At 49.2% G+C, this 14,470-nt stretch overlaps 1 protein-coding gene across 6 annotated transcripts in view; it reads right to left on the minus strand.

The window, feature by feature from the left end:
* The window catches only part of HTR4 (5-hydroxytryptamine receptor 4), a 149,255-nt gene that overhangs the window by 47,085 nt on the left and 87,700 nt on the right, over window positions 1-14,470 (minus strand). For 5 of the 6 annotated variants that reach the window (XM_029998256.2, XM_029998257.2, XM_041119369.1 and 2 more), the window contains one exon: window positions 13,254-13,822. In XM_029998256.2, coding sequence (XP_029854116.1) covers window positions 13,254-13,822 — 569 coding nt within the window. Of the gene's footprint in view, window positions 1-8,632; window positions 9,820-13,253; window positions 13,823-14,470 lie in introns of those variants that run through there. The other variant, XM_029998260.2, reaches the window with a different exon arrangement.

The following is a 14,470-nucleotide window of genomic DNA, read 5'->3' on the forward strand; positions in this document are numbered from 1 at the left end:
TAATGTGATTTCAGTGAAAACCAAATTATCTCTTGACTAAGATTAACAACATTAGCAAAGGGGAAGACCTGATAAGTGCTATACTCTAATTCCCCAGTCTGAGCCTTTTTCCTGGTACAAGATTGTCCCCCTGTACTATTTTTAACTACTTTGTCCAGTCTAGCTTTGAATGGCAGAATGAGATGAGATGTATGTAGTGTACATGCCATCACATACCCACTCTGAAGAAGAAACTGGGAAATAAGAGCAAAGGCAGAAAAAAAATGTATTTAGAGAAGTAATGGAGGTTATTTCAAGGTCACTGAGAGCCCTTATGCTGAGCCAAACACAAACCAATACACTTGTGCTGCCTCCGCTAATACTTGAGGGACAGAGGTGGAAGTTGTTTTCTCCTTTCTTGCACTCATCACCCCCACCAGGCTGCGATAAAACTCTGGCTACTTACAAAGCCACACACTGCTGAGAGCTGATGGGCTTAGGCTGTGGTCCAGCCTGCCAGCTCAGTGCCGCGGTGTCCCTCTGCTCCCCCTGTCCCTCGCTTTTCCTAGACACAGCTGCTGGGGGCTCGGGCTGCCTTTCCCCTCTGAAATTGTGTGGCACCCGGCAAAATGGTGAATTTTCTCCTGGCTGGGTGCCCTCAGTGCTAGTACAACAGCACAGTGGATTGAAAGCAAAAGGGCTGAGGACATCCCTGTCCTGGAGACCAGGTCACTCAACCAGCAGAGACCCTTGGCATCACCCAGTATCTCCTGAACAAAACAGGCTGCAGGTCTTCCCTGAACTTACTCTTGTTTTATGTTCCAATACCTGTTTTTGAACAAGAGAGGTTATTACAAAGAAAGCCAATCTTCACTTTTTAATTTTGAGTGGTTGTATTGGGTTTGCGTGGCAAGGTTTTGGTAGCGGGGGGGTTACAGGGGTGGCTTCTGTGAGAAGCTGCTAGAAGCTTCCCCTATGTCCGACAGAGCCAACACCAGCTGGCTCCAAGACAGACCCGCTGCTGGTCAAGGCCAAGCCAACCAGAGACAGTGGTAGTGCCTCTGGGATAACAGATTTAAGAAGGGAATAAAAATGTTGCTGCGGCACAGAAATTGCAGCCAGAGAGAGGAGTGAGAACACATAAGAGAAACAACCCTGCAGACACCACGGTCAGTGAAGAAGGATGGGGAGGAGATGCTCCAGGCACCACAGCAGAGATTCCCCTGCAGCCCATGGGGAAGACCATGGTGAGGCAGGCTGTCCCCCTGCAGCACATGGAGGTCCACGGTGGAGCAGATATCCACCTGCAGCCCACGCATGGCCCCATGCCAGAGCAGGTGGATGCCCGAAGGAGGCTGTGACCCTGTGGGAAGCCCACGCTGGAGCAGGCTCCTGGCAGGACCTGCAGATCTGTGGAGACAGGAACCCACAGAGCAGGTTTTCTGGCAGGACTTGTGACCCCACAGGGGACCCACGCTGGAGCAGTTCACAAAGAACTGCAGCCTGTGGGAAGGACCCACGCTGGAGAAGTTCATGGAGAACCGTCTCCCATGGGAGGGACCCCGTGCTGGAGCAGGGGAAGAGTGTGAGGAGTCCGGCCCCTGAGGAGGAAGGAGCAGCAGAGACAACGTGTGATGAACTGACCGTAACCCCCATTCCCCATCCCCCTGTGCCGCCAGTGGGGGTAGGTAAAGAATCCAGGAGTGAAGTTGTGCCCGGGAAGAAGGGAGGGGTGGAGGGAAGGTGCTTTGAGATTTGGTTTTATTTCTCATTACCCTACTCTGGTTGATTGGTAATAAATTGAGTTAATTTTCCCCAAGTTGAGTCTGTTTTGTCCGTGACAGTAATTGGTTGAGTGATCTCTCCCTGTCCTTATCTCGACCCACGAGCCCTTTGTTATATTTTCTCTCCCCTGTCCAGCTGGGGGGGGATGTGATAGAACAGCTTTGGTGGGCACCTGGTGTCCAGCTGGGGTCAACCCACCACAGTGGTAGAAAATTGCATATGATAATCTGTTGTCATGGCTTACAATTTTCACTGTTAAAAATGAACACTGTGTTTCTAAAGCAATTTTGTGCACTTTAAACTTCCAGGTCTTCCCCTTGCTACACATCTGTGCATTAGACTTCTGTACCCAAGCAGACACTGACCTCTCTGCCTTCTCTAGTACAAGATAAATAGTTCATGTGCCAGGACTATTTTGTTACAGCCTCCTTTTGGAACTTTTAATCACACTTCTTTCTTTCCAGCCTCCTCCTGGAGCGCGGTAGCCCGCTGCCAGCCCTGCCTGCGCTGGGTGCGCGAGCAGCACTGGCTCCGTGTCTGTGGGAACGGCCCCTTCACCCTTCAGGCTCAGCATCAAGCGGGAGCTGATGTTCAGCACCGAAGCCTGTTTCACGCTGGCTGTTTATCAGATTAGCCTGTGGTCTGTGTTCAGTACGCCAAGAGGCACAGCCATAAAGGCCATGTTTCTGTAACTCTGTGGAAACATTTTGCTTGTGCCTAGTTAATCAAGTAATTCAGAGAGCAGACTAGCCCTGTGCTGCTCGCTCTTATTACTGTAGTCCTCTAATCTTGTGCTATCTGCATATGTTATCAGCAATTATTTGTTTTTCTCCAGAGAGGAGATTAAAAGTAAACAGCTTATGGCCAAGACCTGTTCCTTTAGAGTCCTGACTAGAAATACATCCACTAGAAGATGGTAATTTTATTATAATTTACAAACTATGGGGGTGATCTAGTTAATACATGCCGTGCTGATGTAGGTACCAAGTCAAATGTGTCACACTTCCTGCAAATTGCAACCTCATAAAATAAAATTATTTTGGAGAATTGAGAGCTACTTTTTATAATCTCATGTTTACCAGTGATACAAACATTACTCTGTCTTTTCAGATTTTTTATATGATATTCTAGATCAAACGCTATCACTTAAGGACCATGTCCTTCCTTCCTATTTATCTGTGGGTGCAATTTTGTGCCAAACCTGGATTCTGGGAATGAGGCAGAGGCAACCTCAGGATACCAAGATGCTGATACAGAGGGTTACAATCCTGAAAAGCCCACGTGCCAGCCAGCAGGTAATACTGCACTGCAGCCACTGCCCAGAGGGGAACAGTGAGGTAGGAAGCACAGGGACCCAGCCCGTGAGGTCTTTTGGGAAACTGGGACAATTTCTGTTTCTCTCCATGTTCCCTGATGGATGCAAAATCAGCAGGGTGGGAGAGAAAGCTGCACTTTACGTAGGCGGGGTGGTCAGGTATCAACAAGACCTGAAGCAGTTCAGTTCTGCTTCTGGTTTCCACAAAGGTCAGAATTAAGGCAAAAGTGGGGCTTTGTGTGGTCCTGAGGCAGTTTCCTGCTATCACAGTTATACCATATAATGAGATAATTTTTGTAAATTCATCAAGCTTCAGCTTGTTAAAAATTGGATATTTTCCCCCACTAGTCTTAGGAAGAGGTTGTTTTCAAACCATCACTGCCATGATGGCTGGAAACTTTCATCTAATTCCATGCTTAAATTTATTCCTGTCCACTTTATATCCATTTGTTCTTGTGACAGCATTATTCCTTAGTTTAAATAACTCTTCTCCCTTCCCAGTCTTCACGCCCCTGATGTATTTACAGACAGCAATCAGATCCCATCTCAGCCTCCATTTTGCTAGATGAAACAAGCCAGCTGTACTCGGGCTGTGGTACGGAGCTGTGCGGTGCCGCTTCTGCCGGCACGGGGAACTGATACTTGAACTGAAATTACTGGAGCAGAAAACACATCTTGAGCCATCTCTGGTTGCACTGCCCAAAGGGCTCAGCCCTGGGGCTGTGCCAAAATGAAGGAAATGCTCTTTGTCACCTCTGAAGTCACGATTTTAAAATGTTTTGGTTGATATAATATTTCACGCCTTGGCACGGAGAGCTGTCACGAGGTTTCTCTCCTCGGCATGGCTCTGTACCAGGCGGAATGAGCAGTCTCCAGACTGATGCATGGAGCTACCCCCTCAGTACCCTTCCAGCAGCGCTCCTGCGCCACGGGGCACGCTTTCGGCCATGCCTAATGCTGTGCTTGCAGACTTGTAATGGGGAAAGTGTACAACAGTAAGTGTACGAAAAGCGCTGCCTGACAGCACCAAGGATGTCAGCATTGCTTATCCAGGCACCTGCACCTGATGAAAAATGACACTGCTGCAATTAAAGTCAAGTCCACCAAGATTTATGTCTATTACACGAAAAATTTCATTAGCTTCTCTTGTGCCTCTTGCTGAGCACTGGAGGGTCCCTAAGGACAGAGCCCTCCCAGGTGCAGAAGAGGACGTTCCTTCAGGTCCTCCAGCCACCACAGAGCAATGCGATAATGCGCCTGCAAGGTACAGTCAGCTGAGGGTGGCTGCTCACAGTCCTGCTAAACAGAGTAATTTAATCACAGGAGCATGATGGTTTGCATGCAAACATGATGTTTGCATCTATTTGCTATGATGAAGCAAAATAAATCCCTACCACCAGGGACAAGAATCAAAATCCCAGCCCAAACATATGCAAAGATATTAGCTGCACCCTAGCAGTATTTCATAAGCTTCTCTGAAAACAAAAATTATTTGTGTCTCTCAACAGGAAGTTTCCGCTAAACTCCTGTCAAAAAGAGAAGAAAAGCAAAATTTGCAGGGCATGGAGATGTCAGGGGGATGTCATCATTTGTTGTGTTTCTCAATCTTCTGCTCAGAAACTTCCTAAAAAGAGCTTAGTGGGAATGTACTTTATCAGCACATTCACAAAGGGGTGAAGTTCTTGCCTATTGGTCCCATTAATAAGGAGACTGCTGGAGAAATTACAACACACGTCCTAAAGCTTAGTAGCCTGTAATTGCTCCACGTCTCACAAGCACAGAAAAATATACACTGCTTACATTGTGCCTCCAAAATGACCTGTGGAAATCCAGTGTGAAACAGCGAGCGATGAGGCAATGAAGGAAAGAGCAGACCAAGTCTGAATGATCCGTCTTGGGGCCAATGACTTTGTAGTGAAAATTATAACATATGTCAAAGCTCTGATCCATCTTGTAGGATCATTAAAATTCCCAGGCAGCTTCTGCCAGTCAGTCAGAAATTTTAACCCTCATGGTCTGATTTAGCTCTAAACAACTGCATAGCTTCGGGCAGTAGTATTCTGCCACTGGAATTCTTTTCCAACTGATACTTTAGTGATAAGAAAAAACCACAGAACATCTACAGAAAAATCTGTTCAGTTTGTGTAAAGGGGAAAAAAAAACCTTTTAGAAGGGTACTCATGTTGTAGTTAGTGCTAAAATACACAACCCCCTCCAACTTAAATCAAAAAGACCTGCATCCTTTGTGTTTAAAAACTGAGTCACAGTGAAGATTCACTTCCACATCAATTTGAAATTTGGTCAAACCAAGCTAAAATAGCATGTTTGTAATTGATGGGTTTTGTTCCCTTGTTAGGTCTGTTTGTGAGTTTTGTGCATCCAGGTGTCTACCTGCCACTTGCCTATTCCTTCTTAAGAGCAAAAGCAAAAAAAAAAACCTTTCAGAAACTCTGGGAGAACCAATAAATATTGGATTTTACCCTTTTAACTAATTTGGTGGAGCCTCCAGGCAACCTAGCAGAGTGAACGAGGAATGCAAATAGCTGGCTTTGAAGCTGAGAGCAGTCCTGAGACCCTGAGTTTGAACCCAAACCGTAATCTTTCACCTCTGGGACAGCTGCAGATCAGAGCCTTTTGTGAGTTTATCCAAGCAAAGCTGTGCATGTACTGAAATGTCTCATTTTCTTTCATTTTTTGCTTTTTTTTCAAAGCAGCACTGAAGCCCTTCCTTGCCTAGCCCAGCTGGTTGCTGCTGCAGCCTGGAGCTGAATTCCTGGTTCTCGCTGCAGCCCTTGCGCACCATCCTCTTTCCAACATCCCAAACACAGCAGGGTGTAACACCTCCCTGATAACACAGCCTGCAAACATCTCCCTTCCAGAAATAACTTCCCTCTGGTTTACATAATTAGTTGTTTCTGCGAATGTCTGCACATGTGTGAGAGAGAAAGAGAGAAAACAGAGGGGAGACAAATATTTAGCATCATGTAGCAGCAGCAGACCTGGGCTCAGATTCCTCTCTGCTGCTACTGATAGACTTTTTAGGGACTTCAGCAGGGAGGGACGAGATATTGTCCTGGCTGTGCCTGACCTGTCCCCCCATGCTCGCTGCCGCGGTCCCTCCTTCCTCCAAAAGACCTCTGCTGGTGCCAGCGGCCACCGCTCTGTCCCGTGGGAAAATGCGGTAACGAAGGCACGCGTCCCCCCAGTCTGAGGCTAAATGCACCTTCGCCGACGAAGCACCCATGCAGGGAGAGCTTTTGGCTTGCCAAACGCCAAGGGATGGCTCTGCCTCGGTAGAGCTGCAGAAAAGGCAGGCGAGCAGAGGACTGGCCAGAACGTCGGCTGGGGGCTCGGCTGGGCTGGGGTGGGAAAGCCCCACTGCTGGTGCCAGCCCAGGACTGCTGCTGCTGCTGCTGCGGGGCCCCGGGGCTTTCCTACCCCTGGCAGCGAGTGTGTTATTCTGCCTCAGGAAAGTCTGCGGTCTCTACCGCTGTCTTACTGCCTAAGGGAGGGTAAGAGATAAGAGGAACAGGAGGAGGCAGAACAGGAGGAGATACTTTACTTGTAAACCCAGATCCTTGAGAGACACCTGGCAGCTCCGTCAGAAAGCAGCTCTGAGTGACTAACCTCTGTGTTTTCTGAGTCAAGCCACAACTGCAGCCCACGAAATCCCACCATCGCAGGCAGGACGGGATTGCCGCTCCATCCGCGCACTATGAACGCAAATGAAATGACCCACGCCGGGCACTGAACCTGCTTGCGTGATTCAGCCCATGCTCACTGCCTAGGTGCGTGGGGAAGCCAGAGCACTATTTAACCCATCTTGTGAAGCCATTTCTGAGCCCAGGAGCTTGGAAACAGCTGGAGGATTTGTAACACCGCAGCCACCAAATGTGCCCGTTCCCCCGAAGGCAACTCTGCAGGAGAAGGGGACGGTGTGTGGTGGTACAGGGACACCAGTCCAGCCAGGGTTTGACATGCGAGGAAGTGACTGAGCACTGATGGAATTCATGACCTTGTGAAATTAAGGCTGTCGAGAAGGCATGGTCATTCAAAATCATCTTTGAAAATACGCAAATTGCTTTGCTTCCACAGCAGTGGGCATCCTGATGGGTATTTGCTGCAGGCAGCACCCAGGCTGCTGCTCAGGCAGGGGGGTCCTCCGTGTCAGGGTGTCGGGGACACCCCAGGAGCAAGGGGAGATGGGGCTCCGAGCTGGGAGCCTTGCAAAGCCAGGAGGGTTTTAGGATGGCTGCTTGTTTCTGTGAAAAGCTAAACAGAGGGGGAAAGTCTCTTTAACTTATTCACTGTTTTAAAGCTGCATATAGTAATGCAATGCCATCAGCCCACCCATCCCACCTGTACGTAGTGGCCTCTAGCCCAAAGGCTGCTCTGCTCCTGGCCTGGAAAAGGCGAGGAGAAAGGCAGAGCTCGTACCTTTGCCTTTACGGACTGGAAGTGGCAATACAAAGCTAAACGCAGGTGCAAATTCGCCCTCGAGCCCCAACCCTCCTGCCAATCCTGCATGTCAGCCCCCTGCAACAGGAGGGTCTGGCTGCATGGAGCAGGGGCAGTGGGTGCACAGAGCACCCGTGGAGCTCCCCTCGCTGCGCAGACACCGCCAGAGCTGCGACGGGTCTCCCCCCAAATTCCAGCAGACGTTTCACAGTATGCGTGTGCCAGGAGGGGCTTCCAGCTCCGAGCTGGGGCAGCTCTGCGGGAGGGCTGCGTAGGGGACTGAGCCGTGGGGCAGGACCACCCCTGTGCAGAGCCTCTGGGGAAGCATCGCTGGTCGCACACATCGTTTCTTCCTTCGCTCCACAGCAGCTCTGACCTCTTCCCTACAGCCAGGGTGGATTTATTTGTATTCCAACAGATCTGTAAGCCGTGGAGTTGCTAAACTACTAAAAACTGGAGACCCGACGTGCTGCATTGCCTGTTCCAACAGCAGCAAGGAAGCACTGGGGCTCACTGCAGTTCAGGACATTTACTGGCACAATTACTCATGTTCCCTATAGGGACCAATAGGACTCCACAGCAATGCTCTGGTGTTGAGTGCTGGCTGCACGCAATGATTTACTGCACACTTCTCCCAGCGTTTTGTGCACCTTCAGAGTGCTGACATGAGTGTGGGCTGATTGGGTTATTTATTTAATTTTGTATTTATGAAGACAATGAACTTCCAGCCCCCAAGGTGCGTGCTTTTTTTCACTTTGTTTCTTTTGGCTCTTCTAAAAGGAAACTAAGGATGTGTTTTACTTTGGAGAAATAAAATTGGCATCAGCCCTGTCTGAGAAGACCTCTCTACGATGGAAAATGAGTAAATAAACCACTCACTATAGCTTTCCCCGAAGAGACTAATACACTGTACTGTGCTGAAAAGTGCACTTCTGAGAGAAAATAGGGAATACACCAAAGTGACCTCCTTGACCCAAACGTTCCGGAGTTTGTCTACTCTGATCATTGCTCAAATATATTTTACCCAAAGTCAACTTCTTTGCTGTGGCAAAATTTCAGAACTTGTTTTATCCAAGAATTCAAGCAATGCTGATCTGGGTTCCCATCCACTTGTGCAGTACGAGAGTTTAATGATTCATGAAGGCATGAGTTTGTTAGTTTGTGTTGAATAAATATCTATGCATGACAAAAGATATGCAAGCAATATGTTTAAAGGGGAAGACAGCATTTTTCAGATGATTATGGCATTTTGCTTTCAGTCTCGTGGTTCGCAGAACTCCTGAACACATGCTACAGCCATCCAGAAACCCGTATCTATTGCAGTTAATTATTGTACTAATTTTTACCATACGTTAGTTGAGTGCTCATTGTAAATTCTCCTATCCACTCGTTATTCAGAATGATTCCCAAGTCCTTTCAATGAAAGCTATTTCAAACCATAGGTTATTAGAACTATGAATTGCAAATATTTATAATGAATTACACAACTTGTACTGCAGCCAGAGAAACAAACCTTTGTATATGACATGTGAGTTGCAATCTCAGCCATTGAAAAATGAATAGGGCGTGAATTTCAGATTGTAGCCACACCTGCAGATTTCAATTCACCATTTGTATGTGTCCTGCCTGAATTTTGCAGTCAACGGTACACATCAGATTTGAAATAGGTGAATATCCAGGGGTAAAAAAAGCAGTTCTGGCAATTCCTATACTTGCAGAAAGCAAACTTGGAAAACAGGCAAATCAAAATTTTCTTTCAAAGCTGAATATTTAATTCTAATACTCTTTCCCATCATACACATAGATCCAGCTCTAACCAAATCCTATCTCCTGGCTGTTCATGATATCTTCAAAACACGTTTTGCACCACATCTTACCCCACCCAAGGAATGGGTGTCTCTCACACCAGCTGATGGAGAGTTCAAGAACAAAATAGGTGACAGGAAATCCTTTCCCCATCTTCTGGTTCATAATTCAGAGATAAAGTGGGGTGGTTGCCAGGGGATTAAGCAAGCTGTGGTCACCCTCACATCACGGTCAAGCCACTGTGCAGTCTGCTCCCTTGCCTCATAGCCATTGTGGTTTCGCAAAAAGTCTCTCCCTACCTGGGTCACCCAGAGCACCACAGTCTTCACAGTTCACTTGAAAAATAAATTTTAAAAGAAGAAGGAATGAGAACTATCTCCCAAGTGGTCTCAGTCTGTGTGTGGTGAGGGCGTCTGTCTCTTCTCACTGCCGTGTTTTATTGCACTCTGTTCCTTCTTCTTCTTTTTTTCCCATTCCTAATATAAATGTGAAAAATCCCAAAATGGGAATGTCAGAACATTTTGACACTAAAGTTATCGAAAGAAAAAAAGAAGAAATGCCTTCCGTCCCTGGAAGGCACTCTCACGGCTCAGATGCATCCAAGAGCATGAGCCTGAATTTTAACAGTGACAAACATATTTTTGCACTTCCAAATGCACCTGTGAGATGATTGTGAGCAAGGACAGAATGGTTTGGACAGGTAGAGCTGAAGGAAAGTTCAGATCTTCTCAAGATTGGAAGTGGAGAGGAGTTAGAAATCCCAGACCTACTGTCAACCACTCCTGACTCCCTCTGAGGCTCAATGACTCACGTCAGCTTAATACATAGTTGCAAATCTGCGGGTTTTGGGGAAGGAACTCTGCCCTAGATCAGCACAAGGTCTGTCCTTCTCTTCACTGTCTCTCCCTGCCAGGGTACAAAAAGCAGCTGTAAAATCCCACTTGCACAACTTCCCCATTTACAGAAGCTCTTGGTCAGGAAGAAACAACTTTGAGGTTGGAAAAGAAATGTGTGAGCCAGGTCCAGCCCCACAGCTTCTCAGTTGGGTTGGTATGAAGCCAACCCATCCAGGAAGCTTTCAATATTTCAGCTGCTGGGCACAAACCCCTTGTATTTCCACGCTAGTAAAGCAAATGTATGTCATACCTTGAGAGAATCTGCCTCACTGAATTTCTCTTCCATTCATGCCGAGTCCAACCTTTTTTGCATTTAAGAGAGAAGCACTGAAGAAATGCAAATTCCTCAAGTGAGGTTAACTGTCCAAAGACTACAGTTAGTCAGTTTTCCTTTAATCCCCACACCTCTATCATCACCAGTGCATAATCTGCACCAGGGAAAGAAGTCACGCTTTTCTCATTGGTTACAAAGCTGAGGAAAACAATTGCTCTGGGAAGTGCTGATGTGCAGAACCACATCCCTCCGGCACGCGGAGGGAGGAGGGGATGTGGCAGCAGGAATCAAGTCCCTTCTGCGGAGCTGGGGTGATATGGAAGGGCGGGAGATAATCTGACTTGCGCTTGTAGCATGTTGAAGAGAGGCAATGTGCTCTTATCCATAAAAGTACTCATAAAAGCTGGAAGTGGACAAGATGCCCTGTGCAGGTTTGGTTCTTGTATGGGGCAGCAGAGTGGTACAAGTGGGACGGTGAAACTGGAAATGAGGAAGCCCTGATCTCAACTCCATGGTGGGATCCACCATTTACTGCAGTCCACCAGAGCCTCCCTAGTTGGCTGGGGTGGCCGAGACCATGGCCACCTCTAGCTTTGAAGCAGAGGTGACTCTTCACATTTGCTTTGGCCATCGCAGGGACATCGATATGTTTAAAAAGAGTCTCAAAATGAGGAGTTTGTCAGCTCAGGGACACTCAGCACAGAATGAAGGAAACCCCCAGCAGCTCAGCCCTCCTGGAGGTGCGCAGAGCCTCCCCGGCCGCTCGCTCTCTTGGGAGCCCCTCTCCACCGCCCAGCGTCCCCAGGGCAGTGCTGGCCTGAGCCTGCCTGTCCCACAGGGCACAGGCAGGATGATGAGGTCTCACAGCAAGATAACTTAGTGCAAAAGCAGCGAGACAACTTGGAGACATGAGGAGCCACCGGCATTGCCATCTGCAACGCTTGGAGGTCAAACGTCAGCGCAGACTGAAGGAATTCACCTTCTGGGCTGATGGGCTCCCTGCCCTCCACATCTCAAACCCACACAGAAGAGAGGCTCCCTGTCTTCTCTCTGCCTTGTATACTTAACAAAAGGTACCTTGTTGCTGTGCTTACTAGCCAAAATAGATGCCACTCTCTCTTTCTTTGTGTTCAGGCCGCCGGGCTGGCCCCGTGGTGAGAGCACGGAGCCGTCCCGGTTAAGCAGGGATGGGAGCGAGCCCTCCCTCCCCTTCTCCCCACGCAGGGACGCCTTTCCAGCGTTCGCCCCCACAGCTCCCCAGCCAGAGGTACTGCCTCGCTCGCTGCGGGATGGCACAATGCGTCCAATACCGGCTGATCTCCCAATCCTTCTAACCGCAGCAGAGGAGCATCTGGCTTGTCCCCGGGAGCACAGCTCTGACAGAAATACAGGCTGAGCATGGCATGCATCCATCACAGACAGAGGGCTCTGGGACCATAGCCCCCAAACAGGTTTTAATCAGCAGAAGATAAATACGTTGTAATGTCCTTCATGACTTAAAAAGCTTGAGAGGTCTGTCTCAAGGTTGTGACAAGCCCTGCCCCATCTTCCATCCATTATACAGCTCAGGACTCTTTCCAAAACTTCAGAGATCATTGCAGAAGGGAGCTCGGGGCAAACTAGCAGATCAGACTCAGCTGGGAAGTGCTCAGTATCTGATTTAGTCTCCAGATAAGTTCAGCTCTGAACACAAATATGGTTACCGAGTCCTCATCTGCATGTGAAGAGCCATGAATCCATCTACTAAAGGAACCAGATCTCCTCTAGACAGTTGCATAGAAACACCTATGGTTTTTCTTTCATAGATTGCAGTTTGTTCTGATATTATGGGAGATAATTGTTCTTCCCTGCTTTCCTCCTGTGCTTTGCCTCCCACCTCTCCACTCGGTGAGGAGAAGACCACAGAGGGTGCCTCATACCACTGAGAGCCCTCCGAATCCCTCTGCGGCCCCGCAGTGCACAGCCCACACGCTCTGTCTTGCAATGAACACATTGTGGTACTCAGTGAAGGATGGGGTGTGTGAGGTGCGGGGTTCAAATTCACTGGGACCCCAAACTGCCAACCAGCAGGACTATGTCCTGTAGCCCGTGTGAGGCACACTCAGCTCCCAGGGCTCCTGCAGAGCTGGGTGCTGCTGACCTTGCACAGGGGCAGGCTTTGACTGGGTTATAGTAAAAGGCAGACACCCCAGCATTTTCTGAGCTGCTAAAACACAACCGCAAGTATCTCTCCCCCCAGAGAGCCACTGAAGTGCCCCAGCAGGGTCAAGACGTTTGGGGAAGTTCATCCTTTGCCTTTCATTAGTTCAGCAGACGCAGCAGTGGCTGGTGGGGCTACAAAGGCAGAAGCTGAGAAGGGGCAATGGGCATCATGATCCCTTTGCTAGAGAAGACGGAGTAGGCAGCCTCCCTCAAGGTGCTCCCCGTGGGGTCAAGCTGTTCCCCTCAGACCAAACAACGGGGCTTGCCAAAATGCATACATGACTTCTGCGCTCTCCCAACTCTTTCCTGAACACACTTCTGGAGAATCTGTGCATGCCAACACTTATCCGTTACCTACAAACCCATTTTTTTTGAGCACCCTCAGGATTACTGGACGCTTCTCTTGCCTCCTCCCTTTTTAAACAGTTAATCCATCAGATATTTCAAATGCAAAGCGAAACCAATCCTTTACGAAAACTCTGGAGAAGTAGTCTTTCTAGTGACTCCAGGCATTCTGCAGCATCCGAGAAACACTCACCTTAGTACATGAGTTGATCCATTTATTGTGGTGGTGGAACAGGGGACCGTCTGCCCCAAGATGGAAGGCCTTCGGTATCGCTCATCACCACAGCACAGGATGATGAGGAAGGCACGTCTGAAAGACTTGTTCAGGAAGGCGTAGAGGAAAGGGTTCAACCCTGAATTGATGTAGCCCAGCCACAGGAAAGCCGTCCACAGCTTTCCCGGCACCGTGTAGTTTATGAAAGGGTCCACTATGTTTGTGATAAAGAAGGGAGCCCAGCACAGGCAGAAGCACCCCATGATGATGCACAGGGTCTTGGCAGCTTTGGTCTCAGTCTTCATGCGGTGGGTGCTGTGCTGGTCCGGGTGGTGCTGCCGGCCGTCGGTGGGGGCCCCCGCGCGCTGCAGCACCCGGATCTGTCGGGCGTGCTCCCTGGCCGTGACGTAGATGCGGTAGTAGGCCAGCACCATCAGGAGGAAGGGAATGTAGAAGGCCACCACGGAGCAGGTAATGGCGTATGGCTTGTTGACCATGAATATGCAGTAAGTGGAGTTGGAAGCCTTGTTGAACTGCCTTTGCTGAATCTGGGGCAGGGCGAGGAAGGACAAGGACAAAGAAGGAAAGAAGTTCAGCGCCGCTCCTCCGACAGCAGCAGTCTGTTTGCCAGGACGCCTCACCACCGCTTTCCAGTTTTCTCTGCTGCCTCCCCTCTCCCACCCGCGGTACCTGCCTTACCCACCGCTGCCTCCCCTGCCTGTGCTCACACCGTGGGCTCTCAGGCCCTGCTGGTCCCCAGGTCTGCAGGATCAGCCCACGTTGCAGCTCTGGCTTCCTAGAGCGTGCCTCAACCCGGCCGGTGAAAATCAGCCTAGCTCCCCAGCTCTGACACAGCGAAGGGGGATAACTTCGCTTTGTGCCATGCGTTTTTTTCAGTGCTCGCTGCTCTGTTCATCAGGGCGTGGGGTTTACAGCAAGGATGCACAAGTTTCACCCAGCCGAGTCCCACAGGGGTATTAGAGAAGGACCAGATGGACAGGGAAGGGACTGGGCTGCAGCATCTGGGGGCAGCTCCGGGCTGGGGGTGACACCGAGCTTCCCAGGCACAGGAGCTGTGGGCAGCAGCCCGGGCAGAAGTCTGCAGGTTGAGTCTGTAGGCTGTGATCTAGTCAGTGACTTGTGATGGAAACAGAGTGAGCATAGAAGAAAGGCGTCTTGCATGTGAGTTTGGGGAG

This window comes from Aquila chrysaetos, chromosome 22 (assembly GCF_900496995.4).
Source record: "Aquila chrysaetos chrysaetos chromosome 22, bAquChr1.4, whole genome shotgun sequence".
Lineage (NCBI taxonomy): Eukaryota > Metazoa > Chordata > Aves > Accipitriformes > Accipitridae > Aquila > Aquila chrysaetos.